Consider the following 25,820-nt stretch of genomic DNA (forward strand, 5'->3'; position numbering starts at 1 on the left):
AAGATGGCGCCCCTGCGGCGGCGGGAAGCTGCGCTCTCGCGAGAGAGGCGGGAGGCGGAAGGGGCGGGGCGAGAGGCGGAAGGGGCGGGGCGGGAGGGCCCGCTGCCGGCCGGCGAGGTGGGCGGCGCGCCGCCGTGGCGGTCCCAGCGCAGCGTTGCGGCCTGTCCCTCCCCGCGGGGCGGGAGCGGCGCCTGGGCCGGCCACGGCAGCGCGGGCAGAGCCCTGCCCCCGGCGCGGCTTCCCCTCGCCCCGCTCCCCTCCGCCGCCGCCGCGGGCAGCCTGCTCTCCTCTCCTCTCGTCTCCTCTCCCCCGCCGCCCTCAGCGCCCCCCGCCGCCGGGGATGCGCCCGGCCCCCTGGGGCAGCGCCTGCGCCCGCCGCCCGGCTCCCTGAGCAGCCTCCTGCCCCCCCGTCCCTGCTTCTCCCCTCTCAGGTGCGGGCGGAGGCGGTGAGCGGGTGAAGCCCCCGCCCGGCGGCCTCCCCCATGGTGGGCTTCGGGGCCAACCGGAGGGGCGGCCGTCTGCCTTCCCTTGTCTTCGTGGCGCTGGTGGTGGTGATCGCCATCCTCGCCTTCAACTGCTGGAACGCCTCGTCCCGCCAGGCCCTGCTGCAGGAGGAGGTGGCGGAGCTGCAGAGCCAGGCCAAGCGCACCGAGGTGGCCCGGGGGCGCCTGGAGAAGAGGAACTCGGACCTGATGGGCAAGGTGGACTCCCACAAGAAGCAGCTGGAGCAGAAGGAGGCCGACTACAGCCACCTGAGCAGCCAGCTGCAGGCCAGGGACGGCCAGGTGAAGAAGTGCGAGGACAGCAAGGTAAAGCGGGGGCTCCCGCCCGGCCCGGGGGCGGGGAGGGTCTGGGGGGGCACCGTCTGTCCTCGCCCGGAGATGGCCGGTGTCCCTGCAGCGTCTGCAGCCTGAGGGTAAAAGGAGCCCCCAAAGCCCTGGTTTCTGGAGCGGGTGCGTTGGCTTTGGTTGCTGTTGGGACGTTTGCAGAACGCTGGGGTTTCTGAGTGCATCCCTGGAAAGAGCTGAAAGTGTCCAGCAAGGGCAGTGTCTGTGCTAACAATGAAAACGCCGAGAGCTCACTGTTTTCCAGACGGCTATTTTTAATTTTTTTTTTTTTTGAGCTTTCCTTCTCTGCTGAGGTTATTTGATCTTCTGTGGTCAGTTAAAAAGCTGTACACAGCCTTAAAACTATAGTTTGTTTGGCCTCAAGGAGAATGAAACAAGTATGATGTTCAGGTGTAGCACCCGGCGCTTGCCTCTTTCAAAATGCCGGGCACATCAGGGGCTGGTGCTCAAATCCTTGCTGCTGACATAACGTGTCATTTTCATTAGCTGCGAAGAGACAAGCTAATAGAAAATTCAGCGTGCCCTTTTATGTGGAGGTGGCCTGGGGACTTCTTTTCTTGTGGAAGGGAGAATGCGTGAATGCATCAACTTTCACTGTTCTGCTTTCATAATCATAAGGCAACTCTTTGCAGAGGAGTTACGCAGACAAGTTCTTTTGCTCAGTCGTGTACGGTAGCGTATTTGCATGCAGTTCATAATTCTGCTAATTGGATACTGTTTATCACCGTAGGATTTGTGGAAATACCACCCTTAGGCTTATTACTGGCTGAGTTTGTTTTTCTGGCCCTTTCATATCACACATTTGATGAGCAGTATGAGAAAATGCATTTAATTGTCACAGAAAAATCCGAATACATACATACCTTATTACAGAATTAGACTCCTTCCAACTGATTAAGATTGTATTAAAGTTATGTTTTCTTTCCTACCGAACCATTAAAATGAAGCCATTTGTGTGTTCAGCAAATGTGTTTTTTAAAATTGTTTAATTGTTTCTGAGTTTGGAATAAAAAGCCTGATTAGGTATGTAATGGTGGATACTGCTGCTCTCCATTAGAAATAAATGCAATTAACGCCATTGTGATTAAAAATGTTGTGATACTATAAAATCTAGTTTAATTTATAAATAAGTATTCTATAAAGATATCAAAATAGTTAAGTCTGATGAGTAAGAAAAGCTGAACTCAAGTTAAAGCAGTTAGGTTTTAACAAAGATGCTTCCCCTTGTGAAAGACAGAAAACTGGTAGTTTTCTAAACTGTTGGGTGTTTTGTTTTGGTTTTTTGTTTGTTTGTTTAATTGAACTTTTGCGTGCATATAGAGGGCAAATAGGTTTATTCATTGCCCTCTTCAGTAAAAGCAAGCATCCAAAGATGGTAGTGGCTTGAAACACAGGAGGTGGTCAGCCACGGCACTGAGCTGGAGCTCCCTTTCTCAGGCTGTTGAGGATAGTAAAATAACATGAGTTCATGGCTAGACTGGACAAATTAATGGAGGAAGTCTGCTGAAGGTTGATAAATGCATTGAAACTGCCCCCAAGCTGCAGACTGTCGGAGCAGTGGCTAAGGGTGTTCAAGGGAAGTAATATAGGTGGGTGTTTGCAGTATGGCTGCTCTTTATGTAGGTGAAGTTGATTTTGTGTTCTCGTTATTATTTAGCCTGTGTTCATAGGGCAATGAACTTGTTTCACGCATTATTGTAACTGACTGACAGGTGTAGAACTCCAGTGGTGGTATTCAAGCAAGCTATGAATTATTGGGCTGCATGGCAAGGCTTGCTTTTGTATTTTTTTTCAAATCTGTAATGTTTTACTGTAGGACACCAGAGACAAAATGCAAGTCTAAGCCAGGGTGCCTAGTAAGGGTTCCTGGAAGCCAGAGTCCCCTTTGATGCACGTGATACAAACTGAGGTGCTGTCGAGCTGCGCCTGCCTGCTGACCACTTTGTTGTTCTCCATAAATCTGGCTGGTCTTTGAGTGCTCTCAGTCTGGTATCTCACAGGGCAGAGCAGGAGGGGAGCAAGAGAAATGTGACTAGTAAACCTCACAGATTAGTTTAATTGTTAATTGTATGCATACTGCAGTATATGCCCTATGTCTTCGTTCTTTGTTCCAGAAGCTGCCATTTAAGGTCATGTGAGCGAGTAGCTTTTGAATATCCTCTCTTCTTGACTTGTGCTCAAAATGTTCAACGTGCCTTCATAGGCAAGAATAGCAGTATGTTTTACCAATAACCAGTCACTGTCCCTTTCTCTCTTCCTCCCATGTGAGCTACTGTCATGTTCTCAGTGGCAACAATCCCAATTTTTTTCTAAAAAAAACCCAAAACAGTCTTTAAGTGACTGTACTTCAGAGTGTAGAGAATAAAGCTCTGTTTTAGACAATAAAGATCTGTTACAAAAAAAAATAGTAAGTAGTAGGCATAAAGTGTCTGACCAAAAAAAGGCTTGACTGATAATTTTTTTTCTCTCAAAATAGGATTTGGCAAGGATGTTCTTTGAACAAACTGGTTTTTACCAATGATCTTAGTCCATCTGTGAGATGCAGGAGCTATAATAAAACACCAACGCTGGTAATTCCCAGGGTATCAAGTGATCACAACAGATCTAGGCTTATTTCATAGAAAACTCATTTGAAAGATGATACTCTGGTGGTTATCATAGTGTCAATTCTGCTTTATGCTCCTTTGCCCTCATAAGAGATTCTTTGCCTTGTGGTCGTGTAAATCAAGTGTGCATTTCCCAGTGTTGAGGCAACTTGAATTTCTGCAGGCAGCTTCCTCCTAGCTCAGTGATATCTGTCGTCAAGCCCAAACCCTTGTCTCTCTCCTCCCTCCCCCTGCATGCGTAACAAGCCAGTCACACTGCACCAGAATGTTGTTTGCTCTTATGAGCAAATGTAGTAGCGTGACCCAGTGTCTTGTGTTTTTAAAAAAAAAAGGAAAAGAAAAAGCGTGGGTTCTTGGGGATTCTCTTCTCCTATTACCCTGTGCTCATCTTAATGAGCTCGTGATGGTCTGCTGGACCTTGGAACAAACGAGAGGAGTTTTCCTCTTTTGGAGCTCCTCTTGGGAGGCAAACGGGGATAGTGGTTGCCCCAGTGTTTGGGGAGCTGATGCATGCAGAGTTAGCATTAGCTTCCTGAGTATTTCATGCTTTTTTGCAGCATACCGTGAGGATACTTTTTTTTTCATAGCTTTACACATCCCTTTGCAATAAACTCAATAAAATGATTGAATTGCAGGAATTTGTGGTGGAGAGCTTCCAAATGGCAACCATCCAGTGTGTAGGGGTTCGTAGCTCTGTGTTTGCTCTTGCAGCTCTCCGGAGCACGCCTTCTCTCAAAGCTATTGCTGGCAATGCCAGGTGTGTAATACAGCCTTGCCCCGTAGCTGGTGCCCAGGAATGGTGCTTCATAGGATGAAACTGTTTAGTAAAACATCATTGGGAGCTGCTGGTTATGTTCTTTGTTGCCAAAACTCCTTGATAGCTCCTCAGTTTGTGAAGCTGTAGCTCTACAGCAGTGATGTTGAGTGCATCTTCCAATCTTACTGCATGTTCCTGATGATCATAGTGTCATCTCTGATGCTGTACTAATTGCTCGACGACAGCACTGCCTATTCTGAAAAAGGCAGTTGACAATAGTAGAAAGATCATGGAGTTGTGGCATAGAGACCCTTGTGCAAACAGACTTTTAAACAGCTTTCCTGTGCTGTTCCGGCACGTGCCCTAGCAATGCGTTGGGAATGCCCAGGCTCGTGAAGCTGCAAGAGGAGTACGGACACCTGCTCGCGCTGCTTCGACAGGCAACTCGGAGGGTGTTCTTGCTAGATAAAGAAATGAGTCACAGGGAAATACGGGTGGATGTTTACAGTTTACCACTTACTTCTTCGGGAAGCAATACTACCTGTGTTCTGTCCTGCTGTATGTAGAGATAAGCTCCAGTGTGTTTATAACTTTTTTCCTTACAGTGCCTTTCATTATATGACAAGACTGTTAACAATTCAGACAGCACTGGAAGGTTGACTTGCATGTACGTAGCTCCAGCATGCACAGGATTTTTGATGTCTTTTTTCCTGTGCAGAGCTCATTGGGCTACAGAGAATTTCTTTTATACATCCTAACTGCTTTGGAAAGGACCTGAGAAGCCACTGACAAACATGAACAGTACAAATAGGTCTAGACTCAAGGAGGGCACAGCTCAGAAAGAACTGGACTTGTGCCATGGTTTGTGGAGTGTGGTTTTTTGCATGTGTAGGTGGAACAGATCCCATGAATCATAAAAAAGCTTTTTCCCTTTCCATCCTTCAGATGATGGACATTTGCTGTCAGCTAGGCTGTTTTGGATATAAATTCTGTCACTTTTCTCTGAAGCTCAAAATCACCAAAATGAAAGATTGTATGATAAATCTTCAAATCAAACTCTGGTTGACAGACAGGCAGCCCTCCCCCAGCCCATTACAAGTCAAATGTTTATAGGATGAGCAGAAGCAAGCCAGTGGGAAGGCTTTCTGTGTCATGAATTCCGATAGATGAAGGTTTGAAAACAGAATCCACTACTTCCCAGGATCTCCTTTTTTTGTAGATTTATTGGGTTCTGGGAAAGAACTGCATTAGAGTGGAAGACAGGAAAAAATTTGGTCATTATTGCCAGTGGCTTTGCAAAATAATGCTCAACAAATCACTCTTTCTGTGTCTGTTCTCCTGTCCCGGTGTCCGTTCGATGGAGAGTGGCAAGATGGGCGCCTGTTGGAATGGAAAGGCTTGGCGCTTACTTTCGTATTGTGCTTCTGTGTGAAGTCCCCACCGCAGGGGTTACTTGCGCTTTTGAAATAAAGCACAGGAAGTCCAACACAGGCTTTCATTTAATTGAGTATTGTTCTTTGTGCATCCTGTAACTAGGGTGCCTTAAATGTCTCTGTGGGCAGAGCACGTGTGTAACCGGTTCTCAAACGCATGGCTCTAACCCGCTGAGAAGGCTCCCTAAGTGTCCCTATCGCGTGTTTTTATTTTGTGTCCTATTTCAGAGCGATATGTCAGGGTTCTCAGGTTACCAAAAGAGTGCATCATCTGCCATTCTTTCTTTTTTTGGGAAAAGCCTTGTGAAGTGGCTGGGCGTTCCCCCCATAGGTCAGAGCCATCGCGGTGGTGCCTCTCCGCGCTCCAGAAACCCTCTTGGCTTTTGTCCTCGGCCGTGGGGCAGGGTTTGCTGCCAGCGCTGCCCATGTGTGCGTTGCTGCTGGGGTGAGCCAGGATCCTGCAGTCTGGCACAAACCAACCTCTCGATGGAGCGCTCGGTTTCATAAGGAGCCTCTATTATGTGACTGGAGCTGTTGGATGTGTGCCTCCGTGTACACTGTGTTCTGCAGAAAATCACGATTTCAGCAGTTCTTGTATGGCCGTAGTTCCTGAAGTTATAAATGCCTGCCTCAACCCATATGGGACAAACTGAATCAGACGGTCCAGAGCTTGAGTGCCTCTTCTAAAAACAAAAACGTTACGTGCAACATTTTAAAAGAACTGAATAATGTGATAAAAGGGAAGGTAGAGGTGGGTGGAGGAAGTCTTAAAGTAAGGGCATATGTCTTGTTTGTTTGTTGTGACGGGAAGTGTAGGTAACTGGCTCAGATGTTGAGCTTCACGATCTGTGTGGGACTTGAAATAGCCTGTGTGTGTCCCCCGCCCCGTGCCGGCGTAGGTGTGCTTGCACTTCATGTTGGTACTCCAAAAGGTAATCCTGACCTTGTCACACAAGAACGACAACCCTCTCTCACCATCCCTTCTAGAGTTACTGTTTATACCCATCGTGAAACTACAAGAAAAATAATCACAGCCCAGTGTTGCCTGATGACGGTCGTGGATTTTTTCACCCTTTCTCAGTATGTTCTACGCGTGCATCTTGCTCTTCATTTCTGCTATTTTTTGTCTTTACGTATGTCTTTATGTAAGAACAAGACAAAGCGTCTTTACTTAATGACTTTGTGTACACGCATTTCTTATTTATTGTAACTGCTATTTTTTTCTTACTAAAAATACCAAATTAAAAGCTGTTGTGGAAATCTACTGATGTCAGATTCTCTCTTAAAAATAAAATGTGTGTTATGAATATTAGGTAGCATCACGTAAAAAATTTACTTTAAATATACATTAGGTAAAAATTGTTTTTGCTGATGATGCTGCGTGTTTATTTTTATGCCCTTATGATTTGACACTGGAAATTCACCATCTCCTTCTGCAGTATCAGAATGCAATGTGTTTATTTTAGTCCTGACAGAATCTACTTTTTTGATAGAAATATGTTCTGGAAATAAATTTAAGTCCTTGTTAGCAAAGGCTAAATACAGTGGTTAGGTTGGTGATACCACTTATAGATAACTAAATATACATTACTTATATTTACAAGAACTTTGTATACGTCATTCTGATAATCCTTTACATACATTGTCTTTACAATGAAAACAAACGCATCTGAGTCTTCGCAGTCTAAGCCCTCTCTAACCTGCTGATTGTCTATATTTATATAACCATTTCTTCCTTTCAGATTAAGCTGCAGAACAACATATCATACCAAATGGCAGACATACATCGTTTAAAGGGTAAGGAATTTATGGCCAAACGGTGATTTGGCAGACTGTGAAGTTGTATATTTTTTAACTGCCTAGGTACTGCAGAATACATTTTAAATGACAGATCAAGTGATGCTGGAACATCGCATAACGTGAAATTTCATTATATTTTTTTATTACCTAGTCTGGATAAGTGTAGGGTTGGCTCTCGTAGGCTTTGCTCTATCATCTGCAGAAAGAACATGTTTTCTGGCACTGCTTACTTCCAAGATACTAGAGTCATTGGCATGACCAAAACATGGTTTAATATAGTTTGGATCAGCACGGTGTGATCCTTATGCTGGGTTAGAAAAGGTCCAGAAAACATCTTTTAAGGCTGTTGCATACAGACGTGATTACAATGCCTGTAATCTTACTGTATGGGTTTCAGAGTGACCTGGAACAGCTAATGCCAAAATCCGTACATGCCTGCAGACAACATACTCGGCATTTCTGCCTGTGTCTATGTAGTTGCAACTTAAAATAGTAGGAAGCTTAACCATTATTTGTAGCCTGAGGAGCAGGGAGAGGAACTTCTAGAACAATTGTGAAGACAGGAAATATTTATTGGTTTTATAGCGTGAAGGTACCTTCTTTTGTGCATTTATTGCAGAAAAAGAATATTTGACCATCGTGTCTAAAGTAACCTAGTAGTACTTTTGTGTTACTCAGAATAGCAGAATCTTTCAGGAAATGAAGGAGATTTCCAACAGGTAGGTGAAATAGCATTGTGTAAGTCTTCTGAATTAAAAGGTAAAGAAAAATTTAGGGGTTTTGGCATAGTATCAGAAGAATTGTTCTATAATTCATAGCGACATCTGGCACGCATGAGGAAATTGGCATCTTTTTCAAGTTAGTTTAAGAATCTTTAAAGTATATCTAGAAGAAGTAACATAAAACTTGAGCAAATTTTGAATTTATATAGCAATATTGAAAGCTGTATCCATCATGGGGCATTTTTTCTTACATTTCTATATTCATGTTGATTTTTGCTTTTTGGTCTAGAACAACTAGCAGAATTACGTCAGGAATTCATTCGCCAGGAAGATCAGCTTCATGAGTACAAGAAGAACAATACTTACCTTACAAGGAGATTGGAATATGATAGGTATGTCTTCAAGAATGTTAGTAACTGTAGGTTTGTGTGTGTGTAATGGAAGCCTGTATTTATTAAAAAGTACAAATGAATCCTATGTCTACTAATACTAAACTTGAGTGTACTCACTTGGTGATGTAGCTTTGACTTAGCTAGTTGTTTGATTTTAAAGTTCTATTTTTTTGTGATGTTCTACTCCTCCCCCCAAAGTGAGATATGACCTAAGAAAAATCTGACTTACTGGAATTGTTCAGCGTTGGACGATTTTAAGTCAATGCATTTTTTATAACATGGAAATCTTAGTTAACAAATACTTGGAAAGAGTTTAATTGCCACAGTTCTGTAAGCCACCAGGGTTGTTAATTGCTCTCTTTCTAAAAGTGTAATTTTATTTTTTTTCAACTGAAGTTGAAAGCATTGTGTAGATTGAAATTTTAAGTTGACCTCAGCCTTTTAAGTTTGTGATGGGGAAGCAGGGAGAACAACTTCTTCTGAAGCTTTGAGGAGTAAGCGAGATTAACACTTGAGAAAATGTTTGAAACTTTTACACACAAAAAATATTCTTTACTGTATGTGCTATGTTGAGTATTTGTGGGAGACAGGAGTTTTGTTGAATTGGGTTGATCTCTATGTGGCTTGTTAGAGAAGTTGGGACACTTAACAAGATCTGAATGACACAGCTATTTGAGTTGGTAGCAGTAACTGATAGTAGTAGTGGTGCATCTTCTGTGTTGACAGCTGTGGAAGATATATTGCTTTCCTAGTGGAATTAATGTATGCTGATGACGGATTAACTGTGAAGCTTGACTTTTCGGTTGCTTTCCAGGTTTTGGAGGAAATATGTTCAAGGCCATTCTGTTTATTTTACCGTTTTTCTGCTCTGTCCCTGTTTTTTCCGGTTCTGCTTTCTTTCTGTATTCAGTCCATTTCCACCCCATACACATTCCAGGACAAGGCTTTTTGGACAAACTATTCTAGTTATATCTCAGGTTTGGCTTTTTGTGCCACTTCATATTTTTCCGCCTATTTTATTTGTGGGAGAGCAGATACAACAAATGAAATATAACTAATAATCTGTTTCTAATCAAGTCTGCAGTGTGGGCAGCAGATCAAGGAAATGAGACTGCAACATGAAGAAAACATGAAGAAATTAATGGACCAAGTTGTGCGGGAACAAAAGGTAATGTGCAGCTAAATTTCTTTATTGAATTAGAAGAGCCTGAAATCTGCAGTTTGTTTCACTCAGCATTTCAGATACATGGAGGCCTTGGACATTTCTCCCCTAACTTTCCGTAAAACTTGTCCTGAGCAGCCCTAAATGGACGGGCGTTAGTGTAAGAACATCTGCCTGTTTTGCTCAGTCGGTGAACTGAGCCTTGAAGATCAGGCTTAATTCTTTGCTCTGCTACAGCCTTCCTACATGACATCATTGCTAAGGATTTCAGTTTCTTCTCTGTAAAATGGGTATTACTTTATAGCTCTCCAGGGCAGGATCTATGTTCTTACAACCTTATATAGGTTATTGCAAAGGGGAACCTGATCTCTATTGAGGCCTTGAGGTGCTAATGTGATGCAAATAACAATGGTATTTGAATGGTATCAAGGGTGTAATTATATGGTGCAAGCTGCCAGTAGAATATGGGCCTCTTTCCTGCAAACAGATGAAATAACCTGCTTTTCTTAAAATTTCGTTTCCTTACTTCATCTCTGTTTACAAACATTTCATAATAAGGCAGACTTGAAGTAGATTTCAATCAGATCTTTCTTGAAATCTAGAATTGTTTCAAAGTCTCTGACCTGAGGCTTAAGGCCTTAACCTGTTTGAATTATACTTAAGAGCTACATATACCAATGTAAATGTCATACAGCCGTGCTGTATTTTACATTTTCTGTTCAGTTATGTGTCCATACTCTCATCTCCTACTCTTAGGATTCAGGTTTGTATATAGAGGACTTCTGCTGCTGTTTGCTGTGGTGATCATCTGATTCATGAATGGGATTTTGCTTACCCAAAGTAATCTTGAATTTGAGGGGGTTTGTTTTGTAATTTTCAGGGATGCACTTAATATTGGTTGCTTATGGATTTGTTCTAACAGGCCACACAGAAAATTCAGTCCAGTAAAGACACTGAAGTAAGTCCCAATAATGATGACCAGGCAATATCTAAGACTGTTCCAGAGGCAGAAGATAAAAAAAACACAGTAAAGAATGAGCAGCCTTCGGATCATGTTGTAAATGGCAAAGGTATTTCCTTTTTTTTGTCATTTCTGATAGATAATGGGCCAATTGTGTTATATCCTTTGCGATCAGAATCGTGCATTTCTCTGAAGTACAGCAATGAACAGTACAATATAAGGAGTGTTGTAGTTGCGTTATCAATATGGGACATGGTCTGTGGATAAAGGACTTCTCTTCTGGTCTTAGAGCCTTCCACAACAGGGAAATTCACTGTTCAAACTTAAAGGTTAATAAGGCGGAATATCCTATTCTTGTCTTACAGAGAAAATCAAACCAGGAGGAGATGCAGGCATGCCTGAAATAGAAGATAATGACCCTGCTAAAGCTGAAGATACTCCCACTGGTTAGTAGAAATATTCTAATACTTTCACATTTGGGTTCTTGGTGGCGTATATATTCTGTTTGAATACCATGTGTTTCATAGTGAATGCAAAGTTTTAAAATCTGTCTATGGTAATAAAATTCAAGTGGGGTGTAAAATCTGGTAATTTTTACTGTGCTTTAGAAGTTTGAATTCTCAAAACAATGCTTCTGATAATGTTTCTCCCCCACCCCTGACCAGAAATCTTGTATTTTATGGTTTTGTCTATGTTTTAAAAACAAGAAAACAACAACAAAGAAGTTTACAGGATTCTTAGAGGAAGACCTGGTATATAGTTTCTGTTTCATGTTAATGCTTTTGTCCATGTATTTTATTTCAGCTTTAAAGAAGCCACTTATTTCAGCTCCTAAAACTGAAGGTGACCAACCTGTTATAAATCTTCCAACTGAACAGCCCCATGCTCCGAATCTGGCACCAGGTAAAATTCTTATTAGCAGGTGACAAGTCAACGTTTTGTAGGCAACTCACCATTTAATATCTGCCACCATATCATGAGTGTTAGATGTACGTGGCCAGCCCCTTTTTCGTGTTTGATGTGGTTACAAAAATGAAAATAACAATCAGTTTCTGCAGGATATAAGATTGAGTGTCTTCTTAGTCTGGCCTCCTGAGGTTGTACGATCTCTTTTTGTTCTGCACACACCCAGTAGTTTCTGAGCCTTTTGACCAACTTCAGCCAAATTTGAGAGTTAGAAGTTTCGAAGGTAAGTGCTTAAAGATTGTCCACTGCACAGAGGAGAGTAATTGAAAATAATACCCCTCCTTATGGGTACTAATTAGACAGGGCTGCAACATATCATCAGGAGTTAATTGTTGATCTATTGGTTGTGCTCAGAGAATAAACAGTGGTACTATCACTTGCTCAGTGTCCTCCTCCTTCTGTGAACAGCTTGCTTGAGGGTGATGTGGGTGGGAGGTTTAGGACATGAGAGAATTAAAAGTACTGCAGTGAAAGGGTTTCGAAGAATTGCAGTTAGAAAGGACACAAATCCACAGAAAATATACTTAAATTTAATGCGCATGGATCAAGTCACTTTGCTTTAATGTCAAAGAGAACTTTAGGTTATATCTGCACTGCAAGTGGCATATTCAAATACTGTCCTGCTAAAAAAACATTAAATACGCCGAACTCATTATATATTTGTGACATGACCAAATAGCTTGAAGTTTTTTGTTATGCCCATTATTGGTTCTTTGAAAAAAGGCAACAGAAGTATTTCTTGATTTCTTTCCTTTTGCAGTGGATGTGTAAGCAGGTTAGAATACCAAAATTATTGAGCTCAAAGTCTGTATACGCATTTAAAGTTTATTATTTCCAAATGTCAAATCTTTTAAATAGTTCGTTTCTTTTGTTGTTCTGAGGTAGTCCTTCATTTTGACTTTTATTGGTGAGAAAAGATAAAAGATAGCAAGCGAAAAGCTTGAATTTAGAGTTTATCAACAGAAGCTTGATGTGAATTTCAAGGGGACCAGGATTTTCTGTATTCTTTGGTTATGTAGTCCTGTGATTCTGCTTACTATTTTTAGCATAACTTCTGTGACCTACTGCAACCTTCTCCTCAGATCATAGCTCTTGAAACAATAAATGATGCTTAGTAGATTTGAAAAGCAGAATCAGCAGGAGGATAAGAAAAATACATAAACGTATTATTGTTCTAGGCTTCATCAAGCAGTTAAGTATATACAGAAAATCAGCTGAGAAGGTAACGACTTAGGATTGATTACGTATTAAAATGTGATTAATTAACTTTTGCAATAACATTATAGCCGCCTTTTGGAACCATGTACAAACCAAACACGCTTCCTCATTCTGTAGGTTTGCACAGTGACAATGATGGAAATGCTGATATTGTGAAGCAGATACCTCCAAATTCTCTCCAGCACTTAAATTTTGAAGAAAATGTGGAAAATCAGAAAGAACACAAAATGGAAACAGACCATATAAAAATTCCAAAGAGCAGAGTTAGTGACTTGCAGAAGATGAAGCAAAGTAAGTTGGCCAATATCATATACTTCAATATATTAAGAAAATCACTTCATTTTCTATCTGTAATAGTGCTTGTCTGGAAAATAGGAACCATTACAGCGGGTGGCCTTCTGGAGAGTAAGCCTGAAAAGAAATGTAATACGTTACTGTGTAAAAGAGATGCCTTAATTTGTCATCTTCCATATATATATATTCAGTCATTAAAAAAAAATTACTTATAGGAATTTAAAATGTTTTTGGAAATTACTACACATTTAAATAGATTAAGTGAAGACTTTTGATACATGCATGATACTGAGTTACTTATATTCACACTGTATTACTTGACTTAAATACAATGTTTTGGACAATATCGTAAGAATTCAGCCCTTACACAGGGGGTCTTTGTGGTGGAATATGTGTATTGGCCAGAAGTTTGTTCTTCTGTGAGAGGAAGTTTTCCAGAACCCTTCTCTTCCATGTCTGCTCAAGGAAGAAGCCTTCAGACAGGAGCAAATGATGTATTTGTTTATCGTGTATGATGGTGGTAGTACTGCTGAGGCTTAGTGGGCAGACAGCAGGTAAGAACTGGCAAAGACACCTACAGCTGACTGTGAACTGTTGTTTTTGAGACGTGTCTCTGTGTTGCAGCTGATACCATAACATTGGGAGAGAATTATGCCTACAGCATTTGATTTGGCATCTTCCTAAGGAACATTATATTGAAGCAAGTTTCTTATGGTATCAGTAGAGATACTATACTCCTAAGTATAGTATAGAGTATACTGACTAGGTGTACCTTAACCTGGTTATTTTTAAAGAACTAATTCCAATTGTTTAGCATTTGGGTGGGGAAGGGGCCTCTGGAAGAAAAAACATAGTCCTGAAACATCTCCTCTTGTTTTTTTACCAAATAAGATTTTTCTTTATTATAATAGCTATCATAAATTCAACTTTAAATTTCTTCGTACTCACAGCTAAGTAGCTTTCACTTAGGCTTTGGTTTCTATGATTAAAATCTGTCTGTAGTCCAAGTTGACAGGTTACTACATCAGAATTGCCACTTTCAGAGTCACAAAAATTGGGAGGAAAAAAGGATTCTATACTACATCCAAAACACAGCACTATACCAGTTAATAGGAAGAAAATCAACTCCATCCCAGCCAAAACCAGGACGGCCTCCTGCCAGAGATCTGTGTTAATTCTGTGCATCGGATAAACAGTGGTATAGACATAGCAATTTTGTTGAAATAAAATCATTTATTGGTTTCGGTAATCAGTGAAAAGAATTCTGAAAGCTAGGGTCACTCTCAGAAACATGAAGCTATTAATTCATTTTTGTCATAAAAGGTTTAGTTTGGGAAGTTCCCTTTGTTAGGGAAATTCTTTTCTAGAATTTGACTGGCACTTCTGTAGCTTAGAGAAATTGCAGGAAAAAAAATGTTAACTTCTAGCAGTCTCTTAGTTAACAGAGAAATAAGTTAATGCTCCATTTATTCTTGTAAAATATTTTAGTTGCTGTTCTGAAGCAGAGGTTAAATTAAAACGGGGCCTGTGAGCATATAGTCAGGTTTGCTAGCAAATAGCGGTAGGGCGTGTATTGGCATAAAGGAGTGTACAGGGATGTGGGAGTTCAGCGTCTTCTCTCCTCCCCCCCCACCCCCTCGTAGCCCCAAAGGGCCAGAGGCTGAAGCCTGCAGATAGTGCCAAACCTCATCCGAGAGATTTAAGAAGCTACCTGAAATGGGTTCTGAACCATTAACAACTTTGAGAGAGGTGCCATCATACTGCAAGAAGACACGTCTTTAAAAAGTGAATGGAAAGAGGATTTGAGGAGTTCTAGAGACCCAGCAGCCTAGCTTTGATACCTGGAAAGGTAACAGACAAATTCTCAATCAGTTTGAATAGAATATGACAAGTGGTTAGCATGGATTTTTCAAGAACAGATTGTGTCAAAGTGATACGATCTGAAAAGTATGTATTCAAAGGAACGAAAGCAGTAAAAACAGGAATGTGACTTTGTCATAGACAAATTAATGGAGACCTGGTCAGGAATAAATTGCTGTTTGGTGGCTGCACAACTTCAAGAAAAGAATATTCCAGGCATAAGTATCACTAAGAGTTTTATTTGAAAAGCTTCTGTGAGGTTTACAAAGATGCATCCTTTGCTTGGCACTGTTTGGTATTTTGAGTGCTGGATGGTAAACAATGTATGAGATGTGGTTTCAGCAACATAAAAGCTTGTAATCATAAAAGTAGTCTGCAGTTAAGAATGGAGAATTACATGCACAGAGTAAGTGACAAATAGCAAGTGAGCAGTTCAGTCAAAAATGATGTGGTCAACAGTCGGTATTAGTCACTACCAAATGTTTGAAGTGAGGTTTTTCTTCTGGGATGTGCGAATAGGAATGTCAAATAAGAAGACAGAGTAACTAACTTTTACCTAGTGCTTGTGAGGCCATCCTCTGGCTTTAAATATCAAAGAAAGATGATGGGAAGCTGGAAGGAATTCAGGGGGGAGAAAAATAGTTAAATAGGGTTTAGTATGAGGGGAAAACAAGCTCTAAAAAGACCAGGGTTGAAGAAGTAGGGAATGGACATCAATGTGCTGGTTTTGGGGTTTTTTTTTTAGAAACAGATCTTTAGCGAAGGGTTCAGTTGTTTTAAAATCACTCACGGATCTTTCTGATGAAGTGGGGATAGATGTATTCAAAATTGGCATGGAACCTGTGCAAGCTTTTCTTCCACTGTGTGTATCCGGAGATGTGCAAGACTATTCAGTTTATCACAGGAGCTTGTTGAAGATCCTGCGCTTGTCTGGCCGAGTGACTACAGCTGAAATGGCAGAGCTTCGTATTTCGGTTGTTGGGGTTTTTAAATGGATTGGCTGTCTTCCCTGGTAATGGATTAAATGATGTGGGGGGCTAGCTTTGTAGGCAGGAGCAGTGAACTAAATGTCTCCATTGTAGGCTGTGAATGGGTACCTAAGAGTCAGTAATCATCACGATTAGTCTTTTCCTTTTCTCTTTGCTCCTTCATATTTGGAATAACTTACATTGTACATTGTAGTGATGCAATGAGGGAGAGAATTTCTCTGTCACACATGGAAATAGCTAATCCAGGTTTGTAGAAGATTTCTTTCCTGATTGATCAGCAGTGGGTGTTCTGAAAGGTCCATTGGTAATAAATTCGTCCCTGTGGTGTGGAGGAGCCCAGCCCTGGCACACAGCTTTCACTGTAGACAATTCCCTGGCTGGGGTTTTGGTTACTGAGTGCCTCAAAACTTGCTGTGCATCAGCCCATGGGATGAGACGAGTAACCATCATTGGTCAGGGTGTCTGTCATATCTGTCAGGTTTCAGAATCGGAGAACTTCTTCCCAAAAGATGTTTTCCTTTTTTATTTTGATAGCATAGATTTAAAAAGTAACTTTGGTACTAGGTACAGAGACGGGCACATTGCGGCCGTTCGGTTTCAAAAGAAGCAGAACCTGAAAGTGACTGCAGCAGGGTCACTGTTTGTGCTGGGAAAAACCCTGGGTGCAGCAAACCTCCAGTCCACGCTGCTGTTTAAAGTTGTTCTGTAAGTAGGTCCTTAGTGATGAGCATGTGGACAGCTGCTCCGAGTCGTGTGTTTGTAAGGATCCAGCTTTGAGTAATACCCCATATGTCTATTCAGAATTCATTTCAGCAAATGTTACCTGCAGGTTTTCGCATCAGTGACATCCTTATGGGTGCAGAGGGCATCCTCATGCTGTCACTTACCTCTTGTGCTTCATAACCGCACATTCCGCTGTGCCTCAGTCAGTCCCTGTAAAGCCTGCGTTACGGACGCTGACTCATGTTTGGAGCGATTTGAGAGATCCATGCCATCAAGATTCCAGATCTCCTCTGTCTGTTTCAGAGAGCAGTTGGTGCATCGCTGGCTCCAGCTACCAGCGACTCCTGTTCCGCTGTTTGCCTAAAGTCTTGGTATCCCGAGACCATTGTATGTGCCTTGTGTTAGAGTACTGATGTTCTCCTGTGTTGTGCGAGAAGTCATCTGCTGTCTAAATCTTGTGGACACCTGACTCTCCCCACGCAGGCAGCGGAGCTGCTGTCGAGACCGCCTAGCCCAGAACAACTGCTGGTGAAGTCTGTGTGTGCTCAGGGTCTCAGCCTTTCCTCCCTTGATTTCAGGTAGCTTGAGCTAAAATACCAAACGCTGAAAGCAGAACGAAGCACCTGCAGTGAAAGAGTGGCTGTGCTGGAATCGCGCGCGCCGGGGCTCTCCTGTGCGCGGGGCTGCCCCCGCGAGCTCCAGCTCACAGGCCTGTATGGGCTCGCTGTGTTCCCTAGGATCTCTTTCTAATATTTTAACCTTTCCTTCTGTCAGCTTAAGTTTATTCAGTACTTGTTTGTCACAGTATTTCTTGTTTGTCACATATCTACAGGCCCATTTTTTCTGTAGGTTAAGTGCATTTGATTGTCTTTCCATACTTGTTTTATATTTAACATGTGCAAATTGTACAGTTCTGTCTGCTTTTTATATATAATGCAGTGTCCAAAAATACAAACGATAATAGCAAGGATTACTCAATTAGAGATGAATAGAGAATGAATAATACATTAAACTTCTGATTTCTAAACAGATCATAGTTTCTTCTTGCTTATTTTATGAAAATAACTGAAACTTCCATTTCTGTACATTTGAGCTGCACTAGATGTGATTCTTCTGTTTTTCTTCCCCATCCGGATGAGCACTACGTTATTGTTTCTGTCCTGATTTTTATATACTGCCATGTATGATAGTTTTCCTTGTTTTAAGAAATAATTTCATTTTTACATCTGTCCATTGTAACCTCAACCTCCTTTTTTAATCCTAAAGTTGAAATCATATTCTTCAGTTTTACTCCTCTGTTTAATTGCTTCCACTGCGAATCACTTAACATCTGCCTTGGCAGACTTTTTTCTCAGTCCGTTTCCAGTTTGTAAAGATTGTATCGCACTTTAATCCTATTTTTTTCATTTATACATAATCCCTCCAGACTCGTATCCTCTGCAGACTCTGTGTTGCATTCTTTAAGCAATGGGCAAGCAGACTGAACTGCATTGGACTTGAACAGATCTCCTTGTATCCCATTAAACACCAGCTCTGAACTTGACATCACACCATTAATCTTTCATTGTGTGCTTGGTTGACTCTCTAGTCATTTCATAGTTCCAGCTAATTTTCGTTTTTCTTGTGCATTGTTTCAGTATCTGGAACTATTCTTAATTCTTTGCTGGGAGCCAAAAATACTGGATTCAGAACATTTTGAAAACTGTTAAAGCTTAATAGGAAACCAGAGTGTAAAGCCAAATTAATTAGGTAGTTAAAAAAAACAGTTCAGAGACGCAAGGCCGATCTTTGCTAGATTTTTTACCCTTGACAGTATGGTACACACTCTGCAGACACTGCCGTATACGAAGTCAGCGATATATTGCTCCGTTGTGTGTAGAAAAATGCCAGTCCTCCTCAGAAAGAAGCGTAGATACAAAAACTTCCACTGTATGCTCTTCAGCATTTTAAGAAAACTATTATTAGTGTTTGTAGGTAATCAAAGATGGAGCTTTTTGTTTGGGTGCTTACTCTGGCTCTTTTCTCCAAAGAGTGAAGCTTACAACAATCAGATCTCACAAGATCCAAATGCTGAATGACCAAGTACATCCTTTTTGCAGGGAGGTGTTCCATAAGCCTTGTTGTTCTCCCCCTGCCCAAGCCCTCTCCCTTCTACCCCCTTTCTCCTCCAGCTGAAACAGCTACAAAAACCCGACTATCCTAACCTGCGGTCTGCTTTCGTTGAGAATCTTCCTATTTCTTTCCTCTCTGCTTCTGACTTAATCCTTTGCCTACTTCACAGGCCGATTCTTTGATGAGAATGAATCCCCTGTTGATGCGCAGCAGGGTTCTAAACTGGCAGATTATAATGGGGATGATGGTAACGTGGGTGAGTATGAGGCAGACAAACAGGCTGAGCTGGCTTACAATGAGGAAGAGGATGGTGATGGTGGAGAAGAAGACGTCCAAGGTGAGCTTGGGCCTTATCTCCATCCCATTGTAATAAAATCCACGCTGAGTTTACTTGTTGAATTTGTGTAAAGCCTCACTATTTTTAGCTGATCAAAAATTTCTAATATAGAATAAATAAGCTTCAGGCAATCTCTAAAATTCGGTCTTGCTCTCCGTTTGAAAGCAATGTTACAGCAGTTTTCAGTGAGAGGATGTTGATACCTTATTTCGGTCATGTGTTCGGTTCCTGCTAGGAAAATCAAGACACCTCAAATTTCAGAAATGGTTTTGTCTAAAACCCCAAATCTGGTATCTAACTAGTTGGGGCGTAGTCTTTGACGTTACTAAAGCAGTTTTCAAATACAGAAGCATAGGTTTTTTTTGACTACTGCTTTTGTCACACCTGCCTTGAGGTGGTATGCAATGAGGTCTCAGTTAGCAATTCTAAATGTAATTTTCACGCATTGTACACAGATTCAACAGGCTTCTGGTTTTCCTTGCTAACCAAACTTCAAAACTCATTAATCTGGTGCTAGCCTAATACCTGTATATGCATGTTCACCACCTCTTGTTCTGCATGCGTTTCAGTGCATCGCCTCGCCGTTGCTTGTCTGCCATGTATCTGCCACGGTGTCTACCATTCTCCATCTAGTTGTTTGGTAATATTTTGTGAAAGGCTTGCATGTCTGTAGGGTGAAAATGTTTACATAAACATATGTAATATTTCCAGTTAAGGAAGGTGCAAAATAAAGAGGGGAAAAAAACCCACCTGATTGAAGTTCTGCAGGCTGAACTGATCTGATTTTGATCCTCATAATGCAAGTTTTTTAGCTGGTAGCTTTTCAGACATGTATTTAATTGGTATCCAAGCATAATTAATGGGAAAAGCTGATAAAAAGCAACTGATTTCTGTGGGCATGCATCTAAATACGCAGTGTAAGCATTTTTTGGCTGGGCTGGTAGTTTGAAACTCATGAACAAGCAAAAGAAAAGTATGGATCACAACACTGGGCAATTAATTAACTTGCTGATAAAAATGAAAACTCTGTTGCTGCTCCAGAAGATGTGGCCTGTTTTGTTACACTTCTGCTCAAAACTAGCAGCGGATTTTAGTCACTCTGGATCGCTAACGTCTGTTCTTCTGGACAGGTTATTATTGGGTTGTAATTTGCTTGTACAAGCGAGCTTCTAAATGAAGGTACAAAAGTATATACAGCTCCTTCTGTTCTTGCTGTGGAAGTAGGAGACTTGCTTCTAATGATTACGATCTTGTAATGAAAAGGAAAGCATGGTATGTTGTGCATGCTTGTATGTCTCAGCTCTGCTCTGCAAATCCAAGCAGTTGTGTGGGTTGGGTTTTTCATGTTTTTCAGTTCCCCTTAGTAATCAGTGGGCGATGCCTGGCTCCTCGCCGCAGCAGTACCTTAACTGGACTTGAGCGTACGTTCCTGAAGTTTTAACCAAGGCCGCGTAACTGTTACTGAATCTGTGCGAACTTCTACCATTTGCCGCACCGGCCTTTGGGCTCGTCTTTCCCCGCAGCCGCTGCGCTGCCGAGCAGGAGCCTGGGAGGAGGCGGGAGGAGGTCGGCTGCCCGAGCGGTGCAGGGACACAGCGCTGTGTTCCTGCCCTCGCGGCTCTTGCTGCGCCTCGGAGCTCCGCGCCTTATCAGCACGAGTGCATTGCTCTGGGGGCCTTCACAGGGAAAGGAGTGGCTTTAGGAAGCAAGGGTTAATACCATGTATGCTGTAAACTATTGGCAGTAACGAACAGCATTCCTGTGTGCCACTTACGGAAGGGTGGGTACGGTACAGTAATAAGTGCTGGAAAATTGTTAAAAACCATAGAGATTGTGCTTATGTAGCTTGCTATGCAAGGGATATTTGAAAAAATAAGAGCTCTAACTGAAAGTGGCCTCATGAAACTGTTCCCCATTTCGATGTGGTACCTGTCAGTTCACAACTATGGTGGCTTTCAATTTGGACTTGGCGAAAATTTTTTCTGATCAACCCCTCTGTATATCTGTATAGACATAATGATTTAATATCTGGTAGTAAAGATTAAAGAGTGACTTCTGGAAGCCTTTTCGCAAAGAAAGCCTGAGCAGCGTATGTTACCGCCTCAGACTTAATTTTCCAAGCCCTTTGTTATGCTGTTTCCTAATAACTTGTTGACTTGATTTGTGTCTTACAGCATGGCAAGTGGTACTTCCAGTAGTAGCATTTTGGAAAAAGTGCCTGCTTTAGTCTTTACACTAATTTGTTTGCAGGGTAGGAGAGGGTAGAATTGTGGGGGTTTGGAGGGAGGGTGGTTATAATTGTTTAGGGAGGAAAAAAACCCTGAATTTCTGTCTAAAAACTATTAGAAAAACATCACATGGTTTTGCATCAGGCTAGAACAAAGCATGTGGCATGTGCAAACAAAGCAATTTAATTAAACATGTTTTTCTGTTGCCACTAGAAATGTGTGGGCCTTCGGTTGAAATTATCAGAGGAAAATACACAAATTTGGGATACGCTCTTGTGAATGTCGGTATCCAATCTGGCGTTCCTTCTTTCAGTCCACCTGTTAGAAATGCAAGGTGATATTTAAAAGTTGTTGGCTTCTACTATAGGAAATATGTTTTTGTGGTGGCTGGATGGTGGAGGATTATATAAATCAGGTGATATCCACGTGCTGTATTAGTAGTTTCTTACCGAACAAAGCATGTGTCACGTAGATAAACCTCTGCCTTTTGCTGTTGGGAGTAAGTTACCCGCGGGTACAGGCTGATGAATAGTTGTTGTAAAGGTATTGAAGAACTTCAGACAGCTTATCGTCTAGTGGAAGGCTTAGTAAACTTAAACATTGTTTTCCATTCCTGTGAACAAGCATCTTTGCTGAATATAAAGGAACTCGGCTTTAAAATGCAGCAAAAGCTTATTAATTGAAACAAACTGAAGTTTTAGGGCTTTTTCATTTATGGAGGGAAGAAGGCTGGGGACCCGCACAGGAGAGGTCTGCATTATGGCAGGTAGAATGCAGAGCATTGCATTTTAAAAGACCACTTGGAAAAAATACTGAAGGTGCATTTTCTTGATGGATTTGTGTGTGCTACAGTAAATGGTTATACTGAGGATGCACAAGTTTTTTTTTTAATCTTACGGTTTTTCATGAGGCTCAAAAACCAAAACCCCAGGAGTAGAAGTCAAGAGTGGTGGAGAGAGACAGTCATCCTGGATCTGAAAGACGAGGTGAAACATCTTTGTTCTTCCAGTCAAGGACAAAGCTGTGAATCCCTTGTAAAGGCGAACCAAACGCAGCTGGGAAGGATGTGGCGTGCCTGGAGGGGCCGCTTGGCATCGGCCGGGGGGCGGCGCGCGATGCATCGCCCCTGCCCTGCTCCCAGCTCCTGCCGTGCGCTTCCTGGCTGGGCAGGCAGCTCTTCTGCGGTTCGAGAGTAGACGCCCGCACTGAGGGGCTGCGTTTATCGCGAGGAGCCTGGCTAGCTGGGTTTGTTTCGGTTGTGAAGAGTAGCGGTGGAAAAGGTATTGTTGATTCTTCAGCAGTGCTGAGAGAGAGAACCGGGATTTCCATTGATGAGAGGTTTGAAAAGTTTGAGAGCTGCCGTTTACGTTTTTAAAAGTCTCTCTTCAAATTTTACCCTCAAGTCTGAGATACGAGATAGCAGTACGTGAAAACATTGACAGCAAAGTCAACTCCAGCATTAGGAAAAATCCCTGAAAAACGTGCTGTGCCACATTTGTGCGGAAGGGATCATTTTTCAAATCTGAGAAGTAGGTGGAAAAAGTATTACCTTAGCCTGGAGGGAGTCATAGCGACTTCTCTGTGCTCGTCCCATGAGGTGCCCCACCTCTGTGAAGTCTTGGAATGTACTAACTTTAGAATGGGTTAAAGATGGCAATGTAACTAACTGTGGTAGTTGACTTCGTAGTTGGGTTTTAGTGGGAGAGTTTGAAACCTTTAAAGGAAGATTCTCAAATTACAGTAGTAAGTTTAACTAGCTCTACAATCTCTTAAGTCAATAAATCTCTGAAACACGGTTGCGATAAAGCCAAAGATATTAAATAGCGTGAAGCCCCAGTTCTTCACGAGGGACAACTCCCCGAGTGCTGACAGCTGGACACGTAGTCGCAGGCCCATGTGTGTTCTCCGTCTTTTCCCTGATGACTTCGTCCCCGTAACCAGACGAGGCCAATTCGGTGCGGATGTATGCATTAGCAGCATGTTCTGGGAAAGTATGTTTAAATATTTTTTCAGTAGTGTCACATCAGAGTTGATCTGAGTATTTTAATTGCAGATGATGAAGAAAGAGATCTACAAAACGACCTCGTCGATTATGGCAAGCCACGCTTCAGTGATGGTGTTCTTTAAGGCCGGAATTAAGCAAGAAATGTGGATGAGGAGAGATCTCCACTGAGGAACTTGAAGTGCTGCAAAACTGAACCATTTTTACTTTGGTGTTCCTTACGTTAAAGGAAGCTGATAATTAAAAGTGATGAGTATACTCAAAGTCAGCAAAGCAACAGACGGGAACCGTTCTGTACATATGTACATAGTTGTACTATTGCAAATTGTATTAAAACTACATTTTTGTTGTTACATTGAGCCAAGTACTTAGACTGTACCTTATCTGTAATAACCTCTACATTTAAAACCGGTATTATAAATACGGGCTGAATTGTTTCTGCAATTTAGAAAACTTTGTAAACTGGAGAACTTGTACAGTTTGTATCTCATGTAACAAATACACTGTGGAAACAATGTACAGCCAAAGGACTCCTTTTCTACAGTAATATCTGTATGAGCAAAAATACTCCTGCTTTTCTCACGAGTGCTGTGTTTTTGTATTTTGCAGGTGAGCTATCAGTTGAGAATGAAAACTGAATGTTTAAAAAATTGCTCCTTCCTTAATGTAACTGAGGAAAGACTATGAGAGTCTTCGGAAGCAAGTACCATTTCAATTCTCGTATACAATGACCAAATCTCGTAGCTAGGGCTGGAAATTGGTGATATTAGAATTTTAATAATTTGATACATCCTGAAAAAGTTGTGTAACTAATAGCTTATTTTAAAAGGTAAGATAAATAATTCAGCACAGCTTATAGGAAATCTTTCTGTATGTGTTAAAGAGAGCAAGTGTGCTAGTGAGAAACAGACAAGTCTGCATCAGCTTTCTAGGAACCTTAATGGAAGGAACAACCCTCGCCCTCGGTAAATACGTTGTATGCGCTGTTTTACTGTCTCGAGCATCCATCCTGTGTCGCAGTCACTCAAGTTAATTTACAATTTAATACTTTGATACAGATCTCTCAACATCTGCCATGTTCCATGTTTTGATTTTCTATATCAGAAGGTTTGTAAGTTAGGTACTTTTTGTATTCTATGTTTAAGCACTTTCTGAATTTTATGGAAATGATTCTGTTGATCTACAGTAGTGAAAATTAAGGTTATTAACCCAACCTGCTTCTCCAAAAGGGCTACTGTGAAAAGAAATTATAGGGCCTATGACATGGGTGATTGTACTTTATCTCTGTACTCAGGTTCCAGTTTGAAGTAACAGTTAAGGTTTGCTCGATGCCAATGCAGTGAACCTTTTAAATAAGTTTCAACAGTCATACTTTTTTTTTTTTTTTTTTTTGCTACAGGGAAAAAACCTCTTCTACCAATCATTCTTAAATATACAAGAAATAAAAACTTCAGATTCTGGTGGTGCATCTCAAAGTTTTTTTTTCTTTAAGGCTTGAGCTCTTCATTCCATACTTCTGGGAGGCAGATGGGGGGAATAGCCCTTTGCATGGTGTGATGTACTTTCAGTTGAAAATAAAATGCTGAACCTGCTCAGAATTAGATACCATACTAATACCACACAATAAGTATAAACTTGTACCAGGATTCTAAGAATAGCAGTCTTCAGTAAATGCTGTATTTAAGCACTGCAATTTTTTGTTCGTCTTAAAATGTAATTTCACCCTGAATTAGGTGTTAACTTGATTCTTCTAATGAAAGCAACATTTATGGGTTCTAATAAATTAAGTTGTTTAAAGTATGCGAGGCTTCTGGCTTTTTTTTTTTCTTGACTTTTTAAAATTGGATTAACTTAGGGCTTCACAGAAGTTGTGGTATTTTGACGTATCAGCAGTGGTTATTGTTAAGGGCCAGCTCTGGGGGCCAGGTGCCTTACAGCTCGCTTTTGTCACGTGCAGGGCAGTACCAGCACGTGCTCCCTGGATATTTCTCAGCCAAAAGTCTGCTTCAACTCCAGCACCTGCGCACTCGGTGGGAACGGGCACAGCAACACAGGCAACGCGTTTTGAGCTGCTTTTACGGGTATGTAAGAATAACTCGGCAGTATTGCGAAAGCCTTCCTCAAGTCTGTCATTGTGTAACCTCTGGCTCTGCATAAAAGCTGCTTTGGCCAGCCCCATGTGAGCCACCTCCTGTGGGGCACGTGCCAGCCCCGCTGCTTCCTGCCCCTTGGAGCCCGTGAGACTTCCCGTCGAACAAACAAGTTACGGAGAAGGTGCATGAGGTGAAGTTCACAACAAATGAGTTGCCCTGTGATAAAGGCCTGCACGTGCGCTCCTGCGCAGAGGTCAGTAGCTTTCTGTGGCGATGAAGGCAGTTAACCTGGCTCGCAGTGAGGAATGTGCGCAGAG

At 41.8% G+C, this 25,820-nt stretch overlaps 1 protein-coding gene across 4 annotated transcripts; it reads left to right on the forward strand.

The window, feature by feature from the left end:
* The first annotated feature begins 294 nt into the window (after positions 1 to 294).
* GOLM2 (golgi membrane protein 2) lies at positions 295 to 25,210 on the forward strand. 4 transcript variants are annotated; one of them, XM_075159665.1, is made up of 10 exons: positions 295 to 809; positions 7,387 to 7,441; positions 8,456 to 8,558; positions 9,636 to 9,726; positions 10,643 to 10,790; positions 11,047 to 11,127; positions 11,486 to 11,584; positions 12,983 to 13,156; positions 13,625 to 13,713; positions 23,462 to 25,210. In XM_075159665.1, the coding sequence occupies exons 1-9, from the start codon at positions 483 to 485 to the stop codon at positions 13,672 to 13,674; spliced, it is 1,128 nt and encodes a 375-aa protein (XP_075015766.1). In that variant the 5' UTR covers positions 295 to 482; the 3' UTR covers positions 13,675 to 13,713; positions 23,462 to 25,210. The 4 variants fall into 4 exon arrangements, with proteins under 4 accessions (XP_075015766.1, XP_075015764.1, XP_075015763.1 ...); XM_075159663.1 differs by lacking the exon at positions 13,625 to 13,713 and adding an exon at positions 19,013 to 19,180; XM_075159662.1 differs by lacking the exons at positions 13,625 to 13,713; positions 23,462 to 25,210 and adding exons at positions 19,013 to 19,180; positions 19,750 to 19,868.
* The last annotated feature ends 610 nt before the right edge of the window (positions 25,211 to 25,820 follow it).

The sequence above is a fragment of the Calonectris borealis genome, chromosome 11, assembly GCF_964195595.1.
Source record: "Calonectris borealis chromosome 11, bCalBor7.hap1.2, whole genome shotgun sequence".
Taxonomy (NCBI): Eukaryota; Metazoa; Chordata; class Aves; order Procellariiformes; family Procellariidae; genus Calonectris; species Calonectris borealis.